This window comes from Somniosus microcephalus, chromosome 1 (assembly GCF_052327205.1).
Source record: "Somniosus microcephalus isolate GS21.2 chromosome 1, FLI_Smic_1.0, whole genome shotgun sequence".
Lineage (NCBI taxonomy): Eukaryota > Metazoa > Chordata > Chondrichthyes > Squaliformes > Somniosidae > Somniosus > Somniosus microcephalus.
In genome coordinates, this window is record NC_140987.1 from 23,461,448 (window position 1) to 23,481,474 (window position 20,027).

Genomic DNA, 20,027 nt, shown 5'->3' on the forward strand with positions numbered 1-20,027 from the left:
CGCTGCGAGTCCCAGGGGACTTCTTACCAACATCGACGGAACCCTGGTCCGCATCTGCCCAGCTTGCTAGTCACCAAGAGGCGGCCAGATGTTTCGCACCGGTGCCCACTTCGCACCACGGGCTGCAGAGGTCACACGTTCCCACGGAGCTTCACAAGGCTGAATACGTTTTTATTCGCCATGACGCACATAGGGATCCACTCAAGGCCCCATATACCGGTCCTTTCCACGTGTTGGAAGCAGGGGACAAAACCTTCACGGTAGATGTCGGTGGTAAATCGGACCACATTTCGGTCAACCGCTTAAAGCCAGCACATTTGGACCTCGACCCCCCCGTCGAGACAGCACAACCACCGAGATGGGGTCAGCCACCCATCGTCGTTACGGCAGACCGAGTGCGACCGCCCGCCAGACCGCCAGCCACCCTGCAGCCTCCGCCTCGAGAGTACAGGAGTCGTTCTGATAGGCTCGTCAGACCCCCTCACCATTTGACTTTGTCCATTAAAGCGAATTCTGGGGGGCGCATGTGGCAGAACTACTGAATGACTCTGGCTAACTGTATATAATTATCTTTAACGATGTTCTAACACCAGCCTAAACCTGTACCATTGTGTTAGGCATTACTGTGTTTTGTATATAGAGTTTGCATGTACGGGGCGTGGCCCATTTAAGAGCACGGGAAAACGCGGGCAAACGCAATGACGTCACGTCGCAAACCACGGGACTGCCCAGTCAGTCCTCGTGGCATCTCCGTTGAGTAAAGACCTGTTTGATTGTTCTCTTGTGTCGATCTCCATTATTCGTAGGAATTCGTTAATTCCTACACTAGTAACATAAACCACGACCCCATTGGGAAGGGCTTTACAGAAAATTAAGTACTTTTGAAGAACAAGTACCATTGCAATATCGAGAAAAGCCAATATTTATCCAGTGATATTTTTCACCCACTGTGAATAATAATAATAATAACAATCAACTTTATTGTCATTGTTAGTGTACAAGTGCAGTACAACGAAATGTAGGCTTGCGGCTCCCGAGAGTGTACATTTAGATTAAGACATTTAAACATTCAACATACATTTGGCTTGTAATACATTAACATAAACATAATAAAGTGCATTGGCAGATGTGCAGGCTTTAGAGTCAACAAACTAATCTTTGCAAATACTTAATAAGGAATTGTCCCCCTTTTTGTTGTTGTTGACCAGTGCAGATTTTATTTAATTCTTGTTGCCATAGCATTGGAACACGGTCAAAACTGTTGTGCAGAATTGAGAATGTTGCTGTTTCAGGGCAGATTCCAGCCACCCTGTAACAGAGGCAGCTAAAAACCACGATCCACTTTTATAAAAGGCATCTATCTGATCTCTGTGGGGCTGTGCTGTCAGCCAATGTTACAATAATTGGGCCACAACTTGGACACACACACACACACACACACAAAAATCGTCAGATAGATTTATTTCAAGTATATGCGAGAAAGAGACTTTTCAAAAAAAACTTTTATGGTCAACCTCCCCCCCCGGGGAGCCCTGAGGCGAGAGATGGACATTCTGGCCAATGATGATGATGATGGTGTTGCTCCCGCTTGCTTGGTTCGGGAGAGTCGGCTGTTCCGGGACGAGGAAGACGCCGCCTACTCGGTCTCCACCGCCTCCGAGTGCGGGGACAGGGAGGAGCTGAAGCCGGGCAGGAGGAGCCTCAGCACGCAGGCGCTCAAAGGCAAATCCTGGCGCAAGCCTGATGCAGCTTATGGCGATGGGGATGGGGTGAAATGCGCCACCAAGACCAAGAGCAAAGTAAGGTTCACACTGCAGCCGAGCCACACGAAAAGGAAGCTACGTTACATAAGGTGGCATTTTGATCGGTCAATAATATTTTGCCTACCTCATCCATTTCTTTGAAAGAGAAAAAGAAAACGCCTTTGATGATTGCATGGACTTAACCCACTTAACCAAACTGGTGCTGGTGTACAGTCACCATTGTGTGGAATGAGTAGTTTTGGATGCACAGCCATGCAAACAGTAGGCTGTTTAACTGGGGCATCGGATCCTGCCCTGACATTCAAAGAAAGAACTTGCATTTCTATAGCGCCTTTCACGACCACCGGACGTCCCAAAGCGCTTTACAGCCAATGCAGTACTTTTTTGAAGTGTGGTCACTGCTGTAATTTAGGAAAGGCGGCAGCCAATTTGCGCACAGCAAGCTCCCACAAACAGCAATGAAATATGTGACCAGATCATCTCTTTGAAGTATTTGTTGGGGGGAAAAATATTGGCCAGGATCCCCTGCTATTCTTCCAATAGTGTCGTGGGATCCTTTGCCTGAGTGAGCAGATGGTCTCTGTGCGGGGTGGGGGTGGGGGGGGCAGTTTTGCGTCCGGGAAAACAGAAATTGGCTGCCGTGTTTCCTACATTGCAACAGTGACCACACTTCAAAAAGCACTTTGTTGGCTGTAAAGCGCTTTGGGACGTCCTGAGATTGTGAAAAGCGCAAGTCCTTTCTTTCTTTACTCTTCCACTGTGAGTCTGGCTGGTTCCCATGGAAACTCTGTCATGTTTCAGCAGCTGTTTATTAGGAGCAGGAGGAGGCCATTCAGCCCTATGGGGCCTGCCCCGCCGTTCAATTAGGTCATGGCTGATCTGTTCCTCAACTCCATTTTCTTGCCTTTACTCCATATCCCTTGATATCCTCACCCAACAAAAATCTATCACTCTCTGTCTTGAAAGCTCCAATGGTTTAAAAAAATTTTTTTTTATTCATTGATGGGATGTGGGCGTCGCTGGCTAGGCCTGCATTTAGTGCCCATCCCTAATTGCCCTTGAGAAGATGGTGGTGAACCGCCTTCTTGAACCGCTGCAGTCCATCTGGTGTAGGTACACCCACAATGCTGTTAGGAAGGGAGTTCCAGGATTTTGGCCCAGCGACCGTGAAGGAACGGCGATACAGGTCCAAGTCAGGATGGTGCGTGGCTTGGAGGGGAACTTGTAGGTGGTGATGTTCCCATGCGTCTGCTGCCCTTGTCCTTCTAAGTGGTAGAGGTCACGGGTTTGGAAGGTGCTGTTGAAGGAGCTTTGGCGAGTTGCTGCAGTGCATCTTGTAGATGGTACACACTGCAGCCACAGTGCGCCGGTGGTGGAGGGAGTGACTGTTGAAGGTGGTGGATGGAGTGCCAATCAAGCGGGCTGCTTTATCCTGAATGGTGTCGAGCTTCTTGAGTGTTGTTGTCCAATGGTGCCGACAACCACAGCCTTTTGGAGAGTTCCAAATTTCTACCACTATTTGTGTGAAGAAGCGCTTCCTGATTCTCGCTGATGAATTATTACCTTTCTTTTAATTGTGCCAGCATATCTCTCTTTCTTTATCTCTGATGATGGGCCGTGGTTAAAAATAATTTTTATTCTACTCTTGTCAAAACCATTCCTGATGTTGAACACCTCTATCAAATCTCCTCTTAACCGCACAAGCTGTTTAATTGGCTCCTAAACCGCATCCGCACAAACCGTGGCAGATGCGGATACTTGATGCACAAATGGAGAATTAAAAACTCTCCAGTGTGCAACTGTGTTCACCCAGAACCGACCATGGAACAGAGAACGGCTCAATGCCCCATTCACAAATACAGCGGAGGCATCGCAGCGACACGCTCCGCTGCTCCTGACGCAATTATCCGGCTTAACCACCTCAATGAAAATCATAGAATCATAGATATTTACAGCACAGCAGGAGGCCATTCGGCCCATTGCGTCCGTGCCAGCTGAAAAAGAGCTATCCAGCCTAATTCCACTTTCCAGCTCTTGGTCTGTATCCTTGTAGGTTACGGCACTTCAAGTGCATATCCAAGTGCTTTTTAAATGCGATGAGGGTTTCTGCCTCCCCCACCCTTTCAGGCAGTGAGTTCCAGACCCCCACAACCCTCTGGGTGAAGAAATTTCCCCTCAAATCCCCTCTAAACCTTCCACCAATTACTTTAAATCTGTGTCCCCTGGTTATCGACCCCTCTGCTAAGGGAAATAGGTCCTTCCTATCTACTCTATCCAGGCCCCTCATAATTTTATACACCTCAATTAAATCTCCCCTCAGCCTCCTCTGTTTCAAAGTAAACAGACCCAGCCTATCCAATCTTTCCTCATAGCTAAAATTCCCCAGTCCTGGCAACATCCTCGTAAATCTCTGTACCCTCTCGAGGGTAAAATTATAGTTGTTGCACGATATCTATATCAGCCACACAAAATAATAATAATTGAATCCAGATCACATTCGAAAGCAAACTATTAGAACGTGCTCTCCAAACTGTCACAGATATTAGCTAGTCTATCTTTAAATTCCTTCCCTGCCACCTGCATGGTAATATTTCCATATCCTGAATAAAATGAAGTACAAATTATCGTACATTTCAGAGAGAGAATTGATCCAGCAAACTTGGCAGCAAATTTCCAACCTGCAGACCTGCTCCCTCAGGTTGGAAGGTCTGCTCTTATAGTGCGGAGCAAAATCCCAATGCTCGGGTAACTGGGCTTCCCTTAGGCAGTCCCTCGGAACCGCGGATGACTTGCTTCCACATTAAGAATGAGTTCTCAGGTGACTGATGAGTCCAATGCGGGACATACAGTCTCTGTCACAGGTGGGGCAGACGGTGGTTGAAGGGACGGGTGGGTGGGGTGCTTGGGTTGACGTGCGCTCTTTCCGCTGTTTGCGCTTGGCTTCCGCTTGCTCCCGGCGAAGAGACTCGAGGTGTTCGGCGCCTTCCCGGATGCTTCTCCTCCACCTTGTGCGGTCTTGGGCCAGGGATTCCCAGGTGTCGGTGGGGATGTTACACTTTTTCAAGGAGGCTTAGAGGGTGTCCTTGAAGCGTTTCCTCTGCCCACCTGGGGCTCTCTTGCCGTGTCGGAGCTCCGAGTAGAGCGCTTGTTTTGTAACAATAATAGGGGCGATCACAACTTTGTCTGATGAAGTAGGCAGTGGCTGCACTGTGATGCATTTGTTGCAGCGACGAGAATGACATAAATATGTTTTCGGTTATCCGTAACAACAGTGTGCCCATTTCTGCTGTAATTGCAATCCAGTTTGCATTTCCATTGTTAGCATCTTGCCGAACTTGGTACAACAGTCTTACAGCACAGAAAGAGTCCGTTCGGCCCATCGTGCGCCCCCCCCGCCCCCCCCCCATCTCCTGTGCAGGCTCTTTGAAGGAGCTATCCAATTAGCCCACTCCCCCCCTGCTCTTTCATAAGAACATAAGAAATAGGAGCAGGAGTCGGCCATTCGGCCCCTCGAGCCTGCTCCGCCATTCAATAAGATCATGGCTGATCTTCTACCTCATCTCCACTTTCCCACACTATCTCCATAGCCCTTGATTCCCTTAATATTCAAAAATCTATCGAGCTCTGTCTTGAATATACTCAACGACTGAGCCTCCACAGCCCTCTGGGGTAGAGAATTCCAAAGATTCACCACCCTCTGAGTGAAGAAATTTCTCCTCATCTCAGTCCTTAAATGGCCGACCCCTTATTCTGAGACTGTGACCTCTGGTTCTAGACTCCCCAGCCAGGGGGAAACATCCTCCCTGCATCTAAGCACCCTGTCAAGCCCTGTAAGAGTTTTGTATGTTTCAATGAGATCACCTCTCATTCTTCTAGACTCTAGCGAACAGCCCTGTTAAAAACAGATAAAATAATAGAATGGTTAAGTGAATAAAATTATTTGGCAACGTCATTGTCTAATTAGGCGTTTTGCGCTGTGCCGGCAGTGGATCCCTTTACGCGCAGTGAAATTATGAATGTGAGTTTAAACAACCCATTGATAGTTTTGCTATAGATACTTGTTATAGATTCTATAGATACAGTTGTTATCGTCTGGGATTCAGTGCCTGAAAGGGTGGTGGAAGTAGATGCAACAGTAACTTTCAAAAGGGAATTAATTGGATAAATACTTGAAAAGGAAACATTTGCATGGGAAAAGAGCAAGGCGAGAGAGTGGGTCTGATTGGATAGCTCTTTCAAAAAGCCAGCACAGGCACGGTGGGCCGAATGGCCTCCTTCTGTGCTGTATCATTCTGTAGCGAACAGCAGAAATATTCCCCCTTTGAGGGAAGGAGAGGGGTGAGGCTCCTCTTTCAGAGAGAAAGAGCAGCGCTCCCCCCTCCACCCCCCCAGCGTTAATGACCTGCTAACAAAATCGTGGCACTGTGTGATGTAAGAAAACTACTAGGCACTTGGTCTAAGCGTTAAACAAAGCTTTAATCAACTGTTTTACAACATGGAGGTCTAGTTGTGTCCTTCACTAGTTCCTGTTAAGAATGTCCTGCGCAAGCTGGGCCCGTGCCCGAGTATTTATACTTGCCCTGGACAGCGCCACCCATAGGCTGCTCAGTATTATTTCATAAGTCTTTCTTTCATGAATGACTGATTCATGTCACTGTGCAACCTTTGAAACTAGCAATCTCTGAGAATTATACTCAGTTCATTACAGGGAGAAAGAAACATAGGCATGGTCCTGTTTGTAATCAGAGTGGGGACTTCCCCGGGTTTGTCGCGGGCAGGTGGAGTTGAGGTGGAAGATCAGCCATGGTCTTATTGAATAGCGGGGCAGGCTCGACGGGGCCGTGTGGCCGACTCCTGCTCCTATTTCTTATGTTCTTATGCCGTATTCTGACGTCGGCTGCACTGTTTGTTTTGTTGTAAGTCTTTTTCTTGTGTGAATTTGAGATTTCTTCTCTTTCTACCCGTGGCTCTGGGGGACACTGAGCGCGCAGGGAATCATCATTGGGAGAGCTTCATCGTGGCAGTACAGCAGACCCACTTATGGACATTAATAGCAGTTTAAAGGAGCGCTACAAATGTGTGGCGCCGTCTCACCAAGCCTTTCAGAAACAACAACAACAACTTGCATTTATATAGCGCCTTTAACGCAGTAAAACATACCATGGCGCTTCACCAGAATGTTATGAAACAAAATTTGACACCGAGCCATATAATTAAGACAGATGACCTTCTTCGACAGCAAGGTCCAAACCCCCGACCTCTACCACCTAGAAGGACAAGGGCAGCAGGCGCATGGGAACATTACCCCCTCCAAGTCACACACCATCCTGACTTAGAAGTATATCGCCGATCCTTCATTGTCGCTGGTTCAAAATCCTGGAACTCCCTCCCTAACAGCACTGTGGGAGTACCTTCACCACACGGACTGCAGCGGCTCATGAAGGCGGCTCACCACCACCTTCTTAAGGGCAATTAGGGATGGGCAATAAATGCTGGCCTCGCCAGCGACGCCCGCATCCCATGAACGAATAAAAAAAAAGTAAAGCTCAGTCAAACAGGTAGGTTTTAAGGAGCATCTTAAAGGAGGAGAGAGAGGCAGAGAGGTTTAAGAAGAGAATTCCAGAGCTCAGGGCCCAGGCAGTTGAAGGCACGGCCACCAATGGTGAGCCACTGTAAGTCAGGGATGCGCAAGTGGCCAGAATTGGAGGAGCGCAGAGATCTCGGAAGGTTGGAGGGCTGGAGGAGGTTACAGAGAGAGGGAGTGGGGTGAGGCCTTGGCGGGATTTGAACAACGGGGTGAAAGTTTTAAAATTGAGGCGTTGCCGGACCGGGAGCCAATGTAGGTCAGCGAGCGCATTGGTTCCCAGGAGTTCACTTATTAGTTGATAGTAATAATTGCAAATGCTTTCGCGCCACTGATACTCACATGGAGTGGTCTTTGGCTGCGACCGAGTGGTTCGACATTCTTGCCTCCCTTCTTTTGTAGGAGAATGCCAAAGTCAGTTTCAGCTGGCACATCTGTGGTGCAGCGATCGCGGAGAATTGTAGGGTTGGACGAGATTACAGAGATAGGGAGGGGGGCGAGGCCATAGAGGGATTTGAAAACAAGGATATGAATTTTAAAATCGAGGCGTTGCCAATGTAGGTCAGGGGGTGATGGGTGAACGGGACTTGGTGCGAGTTCGGATACGGGCAGCAGAGTTTCGGATGAGCTCAGAAACATCCCAAAGCACAAATGAATTACAGTCACACTGCACGCAGCAAGGTCCTGCCCAGAGGAAGACCCCACAACCAACTATGAGGTTGGATGACCAGTTGAATGACTCCATGGCTTTCAAAAGAGTATTGGATAAGTGCGTGAAGGAAAAAAGTTTGCAGGGCTCCGGGGGAAAGGGCAGGGGAGTGGGACTTGCAGAGAGCTGGCACGGGCTCGATGGGCTGAATGGCCTCCTTCTGTGCTGTAACCATTCTATGATTCTAGGATTATTCTCTTTTTGGCGGTTTCGGTTTCGGGAGGAATATTGGCCAGGACATCGGGAGCACTCTCCCTGCTCTTCTTCGAATAGTGTCATGGGATCTCCACTGGTCCAGGACAATGAGGCCTCAACCAAAGGAAAGCATCGCCGATGCCGTAGGTCTCAACATGAAGAATTCCCTTGCCATCCTTGTATCAGCTTCTAGCTCCGTAGTAATGGAGAGGAAACATGCGATCACCTCATTCATCCCGATATGCCGGGCACTGGGTGGGGGGGAAGTGGTGAGATTGCGCCAATGCATTCTCTTGCAATGTGCAATCAGAATGACTTCACAAAATGTGATGCAATATTCTGAAAAATAGCCGGCACCTGATAGTCTTCAGAGGGTAATTAAGAGTCAACCACATTTGTGTGGGACTGGAGTCACATATTATAGGCCCAGACCGGGTAAGGACGGCAGGTTTCCTTCCACTAAAGGACGTTAGTGAACTGGCTGGGCTTTTGGACAATCCTACAGCTTCGTGCCATGCGGGGGAATTTGAACTCCCATGCGTTGGATGACCAGTCCAGTAACACAACCACCACACTACCGTTCCCACATACAGTAGTGACCCAGCGATGTTGGAGGAAAGGAGATATCTCTCTAACTCGTCGGATCACAAGATACTTCGAGATGAGGAAGGCCGTTAAGCCCGTCACCCCCTCCCCCCCCACCCATTGCTGCATCAAATTGTTTCTTAAATGCTAACAGGGGTTTTGCTTCCATTGCTCTGCCCTGCAGTCCATTCTAAATCCTGATCACTCTCTGAATGAAGGAAAACCTTCCGGAATCAGTCTTAAAGTTACTTTTTTACTTGTTTGAACCTGTGCCCGCTTGTCCTACATGCCACAGTTTTCCGGATTAACCTTTTCCGTCCCATTTATTATTTTATCGGGACGGTCTGCGACTTGGAGGGGAACTTGGAGGTGTTGGTGTTCCCATGATGCTGCTGCTCTTGTCCTTCTCAGTGGCAGAGGTTCTGCCGAAGTAACCTGAGTGAGTTGCTGCAGTGCATCTGCCACAGAGCGGTGGTGGGGGAGATGGGGTGGATATTGAACCCAGTGATAGGGATGCCAATCTCATGGACTGGATGGTGTTGAGCTTCTTGAGCGTTGTTGTGGTTGCACCTAAGCAGGCCAGCGATCAGTATTCCACCATACTTCTGAGGTGAGCCTATTAAATGGAAAGGCTTTGGAGGGTCTGGATGTGTTTCCACTCACCTCCATCCTTGTACTGTATGTACCTTTAAGAGAGAACTACTTTTGCAGCTCCTGTATACTGTAGTACCGGCAGTGACCACACCTGTATATAAGCCTTGAGCGTGCCTCTGTACTGTCAGTCTTGAGACTACCCTACTCCAGTAAACACCTGTTGATTGTTAAGTTACAGCCTCCGTGTAGTTATTGGAAAACATCATACTTTAAGAATCACGGATTCAACAGTGGCGACGAGGTCGATTCGAATCTGCCTGCAACTCTGCATTTCCCTTCAAGGATTCGCTCCGGGAGGGCGGTGGAAGAAAGTCGAGGCCAGAAGCACGGGCGTCGACCACGAGCAACCGCCCAGTCATCCGGCAGAGAGCGAACATCGCAGGGGAGGCTGTTGAGAGCCGGGCTTGGTTCCCCAGCCACGACAATCCAGCAACAGACTGGCAACAGGTACAGCGCAGACCCTTCCCAGACAGCGGCGGCTGGAGCCGACCGACGGCAGAGAAAAAGCCGAGCAGCGTCGACGGGGTAAGAGAGAGGGTGAAGCGCACAGGGCGCAGCCGGGGGTTGAAAACCGAGCGGCGTCGAGGAAAAACAAAACAGAGAGAGAGAGGGTAAAGCAGCAGCCGGGTTCAGGACCGAGCGACGGCAACGGGAAAGGCACACAGGAGAACGCGCAGAGCACAGCCAGGGCTCAAGGGCTGAACTGCGTCCGCGGGGAGAAGAAGGGAGAGCGCGGGAGACGCCATTGAGCCGCAGAGAAGAAGGGAGAGCGCGGGAGACGCCATTTTAGAAGCCGCAACGGAGAAGAAGGGCGAGCGTGGGAAGAAAGGAAAGCACGGGAGACGCCATTTTGTGCCAGCGGAGAAGAAGGGAGAGCGCGGGAGACGCCATTTTAGACAGTTAAATCACACCCAGGGATGCCGAAGAGTGGCAGTATCACTGCGTTCGACAATGAAGTCGAAGATTGGGCGACATATGTGGAACGCATTGAGGTGTACTGCAGGGCGAATGAAGTGCCAGATGCTAGGAAAGCACTGGTTTTGTTAAATTCCATGGGTGCAAAAACTTATAGCTTACTGCGAAACCTAATAACCCCAGAGAAGCCCATGGATAAGAATTTTGAAAGCATAGTGGAAATCCTACAGGACCACTTAAACCCCACACCGCTGCTGATAACAGAAAGATTTAAGTTCCACAAAAGGAACCAGCATAAAAACGAAAGTAATGCTGAGTACTTAACGGAACTATGCAAGATATCAAAACACTACGGCCTAGAAATTGAGTAGCCTTAGCGCCGCATTTGAGGCGCTAGAGGGCCTAGCGCCGGAGTTATGGCCAGTTGGGAAATTGAGTGGGGCCCTTCCGTCGGCATTAAGCCGGTAGCGCTGCGCCGGCACCGATGACGTCATCGGTGTGCGCAGCGTCCCGGTTGCCATGACGATGGGCCCCAGCGCCGAAATTCAGTTGCGGCCGCCTCGCCCGTGGCAGCCGCAACTAAGACTCTGGCAACCGAGTCTTCCCCGAGTTAGCGCTGGCGCATTAAGGTCGCGCGGCGGCCGGCCGCTTTCCCGTCGGCTGCCTGCCCGCACCTCCCTCCCCGGACTCCTCCACCCCCCCCCCCCGCGGAACAGATGCGTCTGGCCTGCAAGCCCGGCACTTGTCCGAGGTGCCGGGCTCATTTTTTCAATATTTGAACGGACAGCGGGCGGGTGCAGGCAGCTCCTCCTTAACTGAAGGAGGAGGCCTGCACTTCCCCAGCCTGCCGCACCGCATCGGGTGCCGCAGCGCCGGATTAGCGCCGCAATTTGGCACTCAGCGCCCATTGGGAGGCGCTCACGCCCGCCAGTAGCGCCGGCAGCCGTCTGGGCGCGGCGCTACTGAATTTTTGGCGCGCGCAAGGGAATTAGCGCCGGTGCTAAATTTCTGGCGCTAAAGCCCTGGCGCGGCGTCAACTCAATTTCTAGGCCTACCAGTTTGGAATGGGGCTAGCAGATACGTTAAGGGACAAGTTTGTGTGTGGGCTTCAAAGTGAAGGAACCCAGAAACGGCTTCCATCAGAAAAGGATCTTACGCTGGACAAGGCTTTCAGCATGGCAGTATCACACGAAGCAGCCGCAAGGGGCGCTGCAGAGATACAACGGAGACCGCAAGAATATGGCACCAATGCAATGTCATATGGAGCAGGGAAGTGTTATCGCTGTGGCAGAACAACACACGACCAGAAGGATTGTTGGTTCAAGGACCAAGTGTGCAGACAGTGTGGAAAAGCAGGACACATAGCAACAGTCTGCAGGTCAGGGAAGAAAACCAGCAGCAAGAAATCTCCACAGGAGAAGTACAAAAAGGTACATAAGATGATGGACAGTAGTTCAGACGAACAGAAAAGTGATACAGACTCCGGAAGCAAGGAGCTGGGTTGTCTGAAACTACATAATGTAATCAAAATGGAGGATCACCAGACTATCTGGGTCACACTCAAGATAGACGGAGTCCAAGTGAAAATGGAATTGGACACAGGATCAGCCCTAACAGTCATAAACCAAAGGGACTACAAGCGGCTATTTTCACATATACCCTTGAAAGCTACAGAGATTGTCTTGAAGATGTACACGGGGCAAAAAGTGTGCCCCAAAGGAAAAATAAGGGTGAAAGTGATATACAAAGGCCAGGAAATACATAAAATGGACCTATATGTATTGCCAGATGGAGGACCACCACTACTAGGACGTGAATGGATCCGGAAGATACAATTAGATTGGCATTCCATACAGGCACTGAAGGTTGAGGCCAAAAAGGATGACGACGTCACACCTGGACGACTGTCAAAAATGCTAACTGATGCACAAGAAGTGTTCCAGGAGTGACTCGGAACACTAAAAGGCATAACAGCAATGATTAAAATAGAGGAAAATGCAAGCCCAAAGTTTTTCAAGGCCAGACCGGTGCCTTATGCGATCCGACCAGCCGTCGAAGCAGAGCTGGAAGGGTTGGAATGTTCAGGACTACTGTCCAAAGTAGACTGGAGCGAGTGGGCTACACCCATCATTCCTGTAATGAAGAGGTCATTGAGTAATACGCCTGGGGAACCAAAGAAGGTCCGCATCTGTGGGGATTTTAAGGTGTCATTGAACCCAGTCCTTCACTCCGTACAATATCCGCTTCCACGGATTGAGGATATTTTCGCCTCGCTATCTGGAGGTAAACGCTTCACCAAAATTGATCTGGCCCAGGCGTACTTGCAAATGGAGGTAGAAGAAGCCTCGAAACAATACCTCACGATCAACACTCATAAAGGTCTCTACCAATACAACCGGCTGGTGTTCGGGGTAGCATCGGCTCCGGCTATTTGGCAAAGGGCAATGGATCAAGTCCTGCAAGGGATTCCAGGGACCCAGTGTTATTTGGACGACATCCTGGTCATGGGCGAAAATGAGAGTGATCACTTCGCCAACCTGGAGAAGGTGCTCACTAGATTAAAGGAATATGGGCTACGAGCTAATCGCCACAAGTGCGAGTTTTTCCAGAAGCAGATCTCGTATTGCGGCCATGTTATTGATGAAGAGGGGTTACATAAGTCCCCTGAAAAGATTGAGGCAGTCGTCAAGGCTCCAGCACCGGAAAATGTGTCACAACTGAGGTCGTTCCTCGGGCTGGTGAACTACTACCATAAGTTCTTACCAAATTTGTCTACAGTATTACACCCACTGAACACCCTGCTGCAAATGGGGGTACCATGGAAGTGGAATGACGAATGTAAATGAGCTTTCCAGAAGTGTAAAGAATTGATCACATCAAAAGAGGTGTTGGCCCATTTCAACCCAGCACTACCAATTCGTTTGGCATGTGATGCATCACCCTATGGTATTGAAGCGGTGCTGTCGCACAAATTCCCGGATGGGTTGGAGAGGCCAGTAGCCTTTGTGTCTCGGTCACTAACCTCAGCCGAGTGCAACTACGCCCAGATTGACAGGGAGGCCCTCAGCCTGGTGTGGGGAGTGGGAAAATTCAACCACTATCTGCATGGGCAGAAGTTCACCTTGCTGACTGACCACCAATCACTTGTCTCCACCTTTAATCCAAAGAAGGGCGTTTCGGTGATGACTGCACAACGGTTACAAAGATGGACCCTTTTTCTAGGGGCGAATCAATATGAAATAGAATATAAAGGCATGAAACAGCATGGAAACGCTGATGGGCTATCACGCTTGCCACTGCCTACTGTGGAGGAAGCACCAGCAGTGGACCCTATCGAGATATTTTATTCATCAACAATTGAACGATTGCCAGTAACTAACGCGGATATAGAGAAGGAGACCCGCAATGATCCGACACTGTCTCGGGTATATGATTTGACGGTGAGGGGATGGCCAACACATGGCAACTCACTGTTGCCAGCATTCTCATCCAGAAGAGAACAGCTGTCAGTATGCCAGGGGATAGTGATGTGTGGGTCCCGAGTGGTAATTCCACCCAAGTTAAGGGAGAGAGTGCTAAATGAGCTTCACGAAGGTCATCTGGGAGGGGTGAAAATGAAAAGCCTTGCTAGGGCTTATGTGTGGTGGCCGGGGACCGATCAACAAATCGAGGACCTAATCAAGAGCTGCTCAGGATGCCAGAAGGTCCAAATTGCACCGCCACGTGCCCCTCTACACCCATGGGAGTGGCCCTCCTCTCCATGGCAACGGGTGCATATTGATTTTGCTGGTCCATTCATGGACTCAATGTTCTTAATAACAGTGGATGCTCACTCGAAATGGCCTGAGGTGATAAAAATGTCCTCAACCACTACAGAGAAAACGATTGCAGTCCAATGGACCATATTTGCCAGGAACGGCTTGCCAGAGCAGATTTGCTCTGATAATGGACCACAGTTTGTGTCCGAAGAGTTTTGAAAATTTATGCAAAGGAATGGGGTAAGCCATTACACATCCGCCCCGTATCATCCAGCCACAAATGGATTGGCTGAGAGGTTCGTACAAACCTTTAAAAAGGTGATAAAGGCCATGTGCGATGATGAAATTCCACCACAGCATAAGGTGGACAATTTCCTGTTAGCCTACAGAAATGCGACACATGCAGTTACCAACCAGACCCCGGCCATGATATTCTTTAACCAAAGGTTGAGATCTCGTCTGGATTTGCTCAGGCCAAATGTGCGAAGGAATGTTGAGGATAAACAATTCCAGCACATCAATGAGAAGCCGACAAGGAGCTTCAATGTAGGCCAACCAGTCTTGGCTTGTGACTACCGAACTGAGAAATGGCAACCTGGGGATGAACCCGACATACCGGTAGCATATACCTCCGAAACAGTAGCAGTGGAAACAGATGAACTAACCGACGAAAGGGAGCCAGAATCGCCTCTGCACCAAGAACAAGAACCTCAGGAAAGGCGTTATCCAGAAAGGGTCAGGAAGCCGCCTCAAAGACTGAATCTATAAATGGACTATTTCTGTTTAATGTGCATGTTAAAGTGTTGATTGTTATTTGAATATTATGGGTACTGCTAATCTAAAAGGGGAGGAATTGTTGTGTATGCACCTTTAAGAGAGAACTACTTTTACAGCTCCTGTATACTGTAGTACCGGCAGTGACCACACCTGTATATAAGCTTTGCGCATGCCTCTGTACCCCCAGTCTTGAGACTACCCTCCTACAGTAAACACCTGTTGATTGTTAAGTTACAGCCTCCGTGTAGTTATTGGGAAACATCATACCTTAAAGATCATGGATCTTACATTCTGTATACAAGCGTTAGTTACTGGCAAGCATTCAATTATAGTTGAATGAAATATTTCGACAGGATCCACTGGTGGTGCTTCCTCCGCAGTAGGCAGTGGCAGGCGTGATAGCCCATCAGCGTTTCCATGCTGTTTCGTGCCCTTATACTCGATTTCATATTGGTGCGCCCCTAGAAAAAGGGACCATCTTTGTAGCCGTTGCGCAGTCATCACCGGAACGCCCTTCTTTGGATTAAAGATGGAGACAAGTGGTTGGTGGTCAATCAGCAAGGTGAACTTCTGCCCGTGCAGATAGTGATTGAACTTTTTCACTCCCCACACTAGGCTGAGGGCCTCCCTGTCAATCTGGGCGTAGTTACGCTTGGCTGAGGTTAGTGATCGTGACGCAAAGGCTATTGGCCTCTCTGAGCCGTCCGAGAATTTGTGCGACAGCACCGCTCCAATGCCGTAGGATGACGCATCACATGCCAACCGAATTGGTAATGCCGGGTTGTAATGGGCCAATACCTCTTTCGATGTGATTAGTGTTTTGCTCTTCTGGAAAGCTCATCTACATTCATCACTCCACTTCCATGGCACCCCAGTTTGCAGTAGGGTGTTCAGTGGGTGTAGTATTTTAGACAAATTTGGCAAGAACTTATGGTAGTAGTTTACCAGCCCGAGGAACGACCTCAGTTGTGACACATTTTCCGGTGCTGGAGCCTTGACTACTGCCTCAATCTGCTCTGGGGACTTATGTAACCCCTCTTTATCGATAACGTGGCCACAATACGAGATCTGTTTTCTAAAAATCTCGCATTTGGGGCGGTTAGCTCGGAGCCCATATTCCTGCAATCTAGTGAGCACCTGCTCCAGGTTGGCAAGTTGATCACTGTCATTTTCGACCGTGACCAGGATGTCATCCAAATAACACTGGGTCCCTGGGATCCCTTGCAGGACTTGTTCCATTGCCCTCTGCCAAATAGCCGGAGCTGATGCTACCCCGAATACCAGCCGGTTGTATTGGTAGAGACCTTTATGGGTGTTGATTGTGAGGTATTTTTTTGATGCTTCTTCTACCTCCATTTGCAGATACACCTGGGCCAGATCAATCTTAGTGAAGCGTTTCCCTCCAGATAGCGAGGCGAAAATATCTTCAATCCGCGGAAGTGGATATTGTACGTAGTGAAGGACCCGGTTCACTGTTACCTTAAAGTCCCCACAGATGCGAACCTTCCTTGGTTCCCCAGGCGTGCTGCTCAATGACTTTTTCATCACAGGGACGATGGGTGTAGCCCACTCGCTCCAGTCTACCTTGGACAGTACACCTGAACGTTCCAGACTCTCCAGCTCTGCTTCGATGGCTGGGCGGATCGCATAAGGGCCGTAAAAATTTTGGGCTTGCATTTTCTTCAATTTTAATCATCGCTGTCATGCCTTTTAGTGTTCCAAGTCCTTGCTAGAACACTTCTTCGCGTCAGTTAGGATCTTTGAAAGTCGCACAGGTGCGACGTCGTCATCCTTTTTGTCAGCCACAGTCAGTGCCTGTATGGAATGCCAATCTAGCTGTATCTTCCGGATCCATTCACGTCCTAGCAGTGGTGGTCCTCCATCTGGCAATACATATAGGTCCATTTTTGGTGTTTCCTTGCCGTTATATATAACGTTCACCCTTATTTTTCCTTTGGGGTAGACTTTTTGCCCCGTGTACGTCTTCAAGACAATCCAATCTTTGTATCTCTCAAGGGTATATGTGAGAATAGCCGCTTGTAGTCCCTTCGGTTTATGACTGTTAGGGCTGATCCTGTGTCCAATTCCATTTTCACTTGGACTCCTGCTATCTTGAGCGTGACCCAGATAGTTTGGTGATCCTCCGTTTTGATAACATTATGTAGTTTCAGACAACCCAGCTCCTTGCTTCCGGAGTCTGTATCACTCTTCTGTTCGTCTGAACTACTCTCCGTCACCTTATGTACCTTCTTGTACTTCTCCTGTGGAGATTTCTTGCTGCTGGTTTTCTTTCCCGACCTGCAGACTCTTGCTATGTGTCCTACTCTTCCACACTGTCTGCACACTTTGTCCTTGAACCGGCAATCATTATGGTCGTGTGTTGTTCTGCCGCAGCGATAGCACTTCACTGTTCCGTATGACATTTCATTTGTGCCATATTCTTGCGTTCTCCATTGTATCTCTGCAGCGCCCCGTGCTGCTGCTTCGTGTGATACTGCAATGCTGAAAGCCTTGTCCAGCGTAAGATCCTTTTCTGATAGAAGTTGTTTCTGGGTTCCTTCACTTTGAAGCCCACATACAAACTTGTCCCTTAAAGTATCTGCTAGTCCCGTTCCAAACTGGCAGTGTTTCGATAGCTTGCACAGTTCCGTTAAATACTCAGCATTACTTTCATCCTTATGCTGGTTCCTTTTCTGAAACTTAAATCTTTCTGCTATCAGCAGCAGTGTGGGGTTTAAGTGGTCCTGTAGGATTGACACTATGTTTTCAAAATCCTTTTCTACTGGCTTCTCTGGGGTTAATAGGTTTCGTAGTAAGCCATATGTTTTTGCACCCATTGAATTCAACAATACCAGCGCTTTCTTGTCATCTGGCACTTCATTCGCCTTGCAGTATACTTCTATGCGTTCGACATATGTCGTCCAATCTTCGACTTCATTGTCGAACGCTGTGATACTGCCACTCTTCGGCATTTTTGGGTGTGGTTAGACTGGCTTAAAATGGCATCTCCCGCGCTTTCCTTTCTTCCCCACTGCGGCTTAAAATGGTGTCTCCCGCGCTTTCCTTTCTTCCCCGCTGCGGCTTAAAATGGCGTCTCCCGCGCTGCTGCCAATGCCGCTCTCGGCGGTCCTCGTGGCAAATGGCGATGCCCTGTGGGTTTCGTGCGCTGCTGCCAACGCCGCTCTCTGCGGTTCTCGTGGCAATGGGAGCGCCTTGCGTTTTCCTGCGCGCCTCTCTCCCCCGTTGTCGCTGCTTGGCCCTTGAACACCGGCTGCGCTCTGCTCTCTCGCATCTCTCTCCCCCGTTGACGCCGCTCAGCCCTGAACACCGGCTGCGCCCTGTGCACTCTGCCCTCTCTCTCTCCCCCGTTGACGCTGCTCGGCCTTTTTCTGTGCCGCTCGGTCGGGCTCTAGCCCGTCGCTGTCCAGGAAGAGTCTGCGCAGTACCTGTTGCCAGCCCGTTTTGCTGGACCACCGTGACTGGAAAGCCAAGCCTGGCTCTCGACAGCCTCCCCTGCGATGCTCAAATCTCCGCTGGATGACTGGGCGGTTGCCCATGGTCGACGCCCGTGCTTCTGGACTCGACCTTCTTCCACTGTTCTCCAGGAGCGAATCCCTGGGAAGTGATGCAGAGTTGCAGGTAGGTTCGAATCTACCTCGTCGCCAATGTTAGATCCGTGTATCTTAATGTTGTGTCCTTCAATAATCAGACAAAAAGACTGCAGGGAACAATTCAACAGGTGTTTACTGAATGAGGGTTACTCTAGAACTAATTGTACAGATCACTACTCAGGGTTTATATACAGGTGTGGTCACTGCCGGTACTACAGTATACAGGAGCTGTAAAAAGTAGTTCTCCCCTTAAAGGTACATACATTACATACAATGCTGTAAGTTTGGGGCCAAGGTCTGTTGGAAGATCTGACATACTGACTCTTTTGCCGTTTACCAGATGCACCTCTCCAAGACGTCGCTGAAGATGGCCGAGAAGGCCAAGAGCCGGAAGAAGGTGATGGCCGCCCGGAGGAAGTACCACCGCCGGGCCCCCAAGCAGAAGTGGAACACCAGCTCGGCAAGCGACGAGGACGGGGACTGCCTGAGCTTCCGGCACCGGCGGCCAAACGCCTCCAAGTTCAGCAAGATCGGCCCCAACTCCTGTGTGTTCCTGCCCGTGCCGGAGGACATTTTTATCGAGGACATGCTGTCCGAGAACCCGCACTACAAGAGCAACTCGCAGCTCAAGTCTGTGGAGTACTGGAGCAGTGTGGCAGCCGAGTTACCCCTGTACCAGGGTCCCTGGAGACCAAGAAGATATTATTGATTTTTTTAAAAAGAAAATATAACAGGGAATTTGTCATAAAATACATTTTTTCTCCCCATAACAAATATGTATTAATAAAAACTTTTAATATCTCTAAACCTCCTCGCAAATTGCAATTAAACATTTATCTTGCGTAATCTTTCAGATGAGAAGTTAATCCGGGGCCCTGTCTGCCCTCTCAGGTGGATGTAAAAGATCCCATGGCTACTATTTCAAGACGAGCAGCGGAGTTCTCCCCAATGTCATGGTCGATATTTATCCCTCAACCAACATCACTAAAACAGATTATCTGGTCATTATCACATTGCTGTTCGTGGGAGCTTGCTGTGCGCTAATTGGCCGCCACGTTTCCTACATTACAACAGTGACCACACTTCAAAAAGTACTTCATTGGCTGTGAAGCACTTTGGGACGTCCGGTGGTCGTGAAAGGCGCTATAGAAATGCAAGTCTGTCTTTCTTTATAAATGCCCACAAGTCTTTGAACAGGATAATAAAAATGGATATTGGGGAAAGGAATCTGGGATTAGAGTAGGCAGGTCCAGTTGCAGACCTCACACTCGTACAGATAAGCTGGATCCAGTGACCTGCTAGGCTGGAGGTAATTTGCCTCGGATTCATTGAAGGAGTTAACTCGTTCCTTATAAATGGGTCCTTGTCTTCAGTCGGGTGACAGAGAGGGCAAGGTCAAACAACACGTCTGTTATTGAACATTCGGAACAGAACATTCAACAGCAACAACAACTTGCATTTATACAGCGCCTTTAA

At 49.2% G+C, this 20,027-nt stretch overlaps 1 protein-coding gene across 1 annotated transcript; it reads left to right on the top strand.

The window, feature by feature from the left end:
* Positions 1-1,317: 1,317 nt before the first annotated feature.
* LOC147123995 (uncharacterized) lies at positions 1,318-19,352 on the top strand. Its single transcript, XM_085996264.1, has 2 exons — positions 1,318-1,799; positions 18,892-19,352. Exons 1-2 carry the CDS (start codon positions 1,473-1,475, stop codon positions 19,258-19,260), a joined length of 696 nt encoding a protein of 231 aa, XP_085852390.1. The 5' UTR covers positions 1,318-1,472; the 3' UTR covers positions 19,261-19,352.
* Positions 19,353-20,027: the final 675 nt, after the last annotated feature.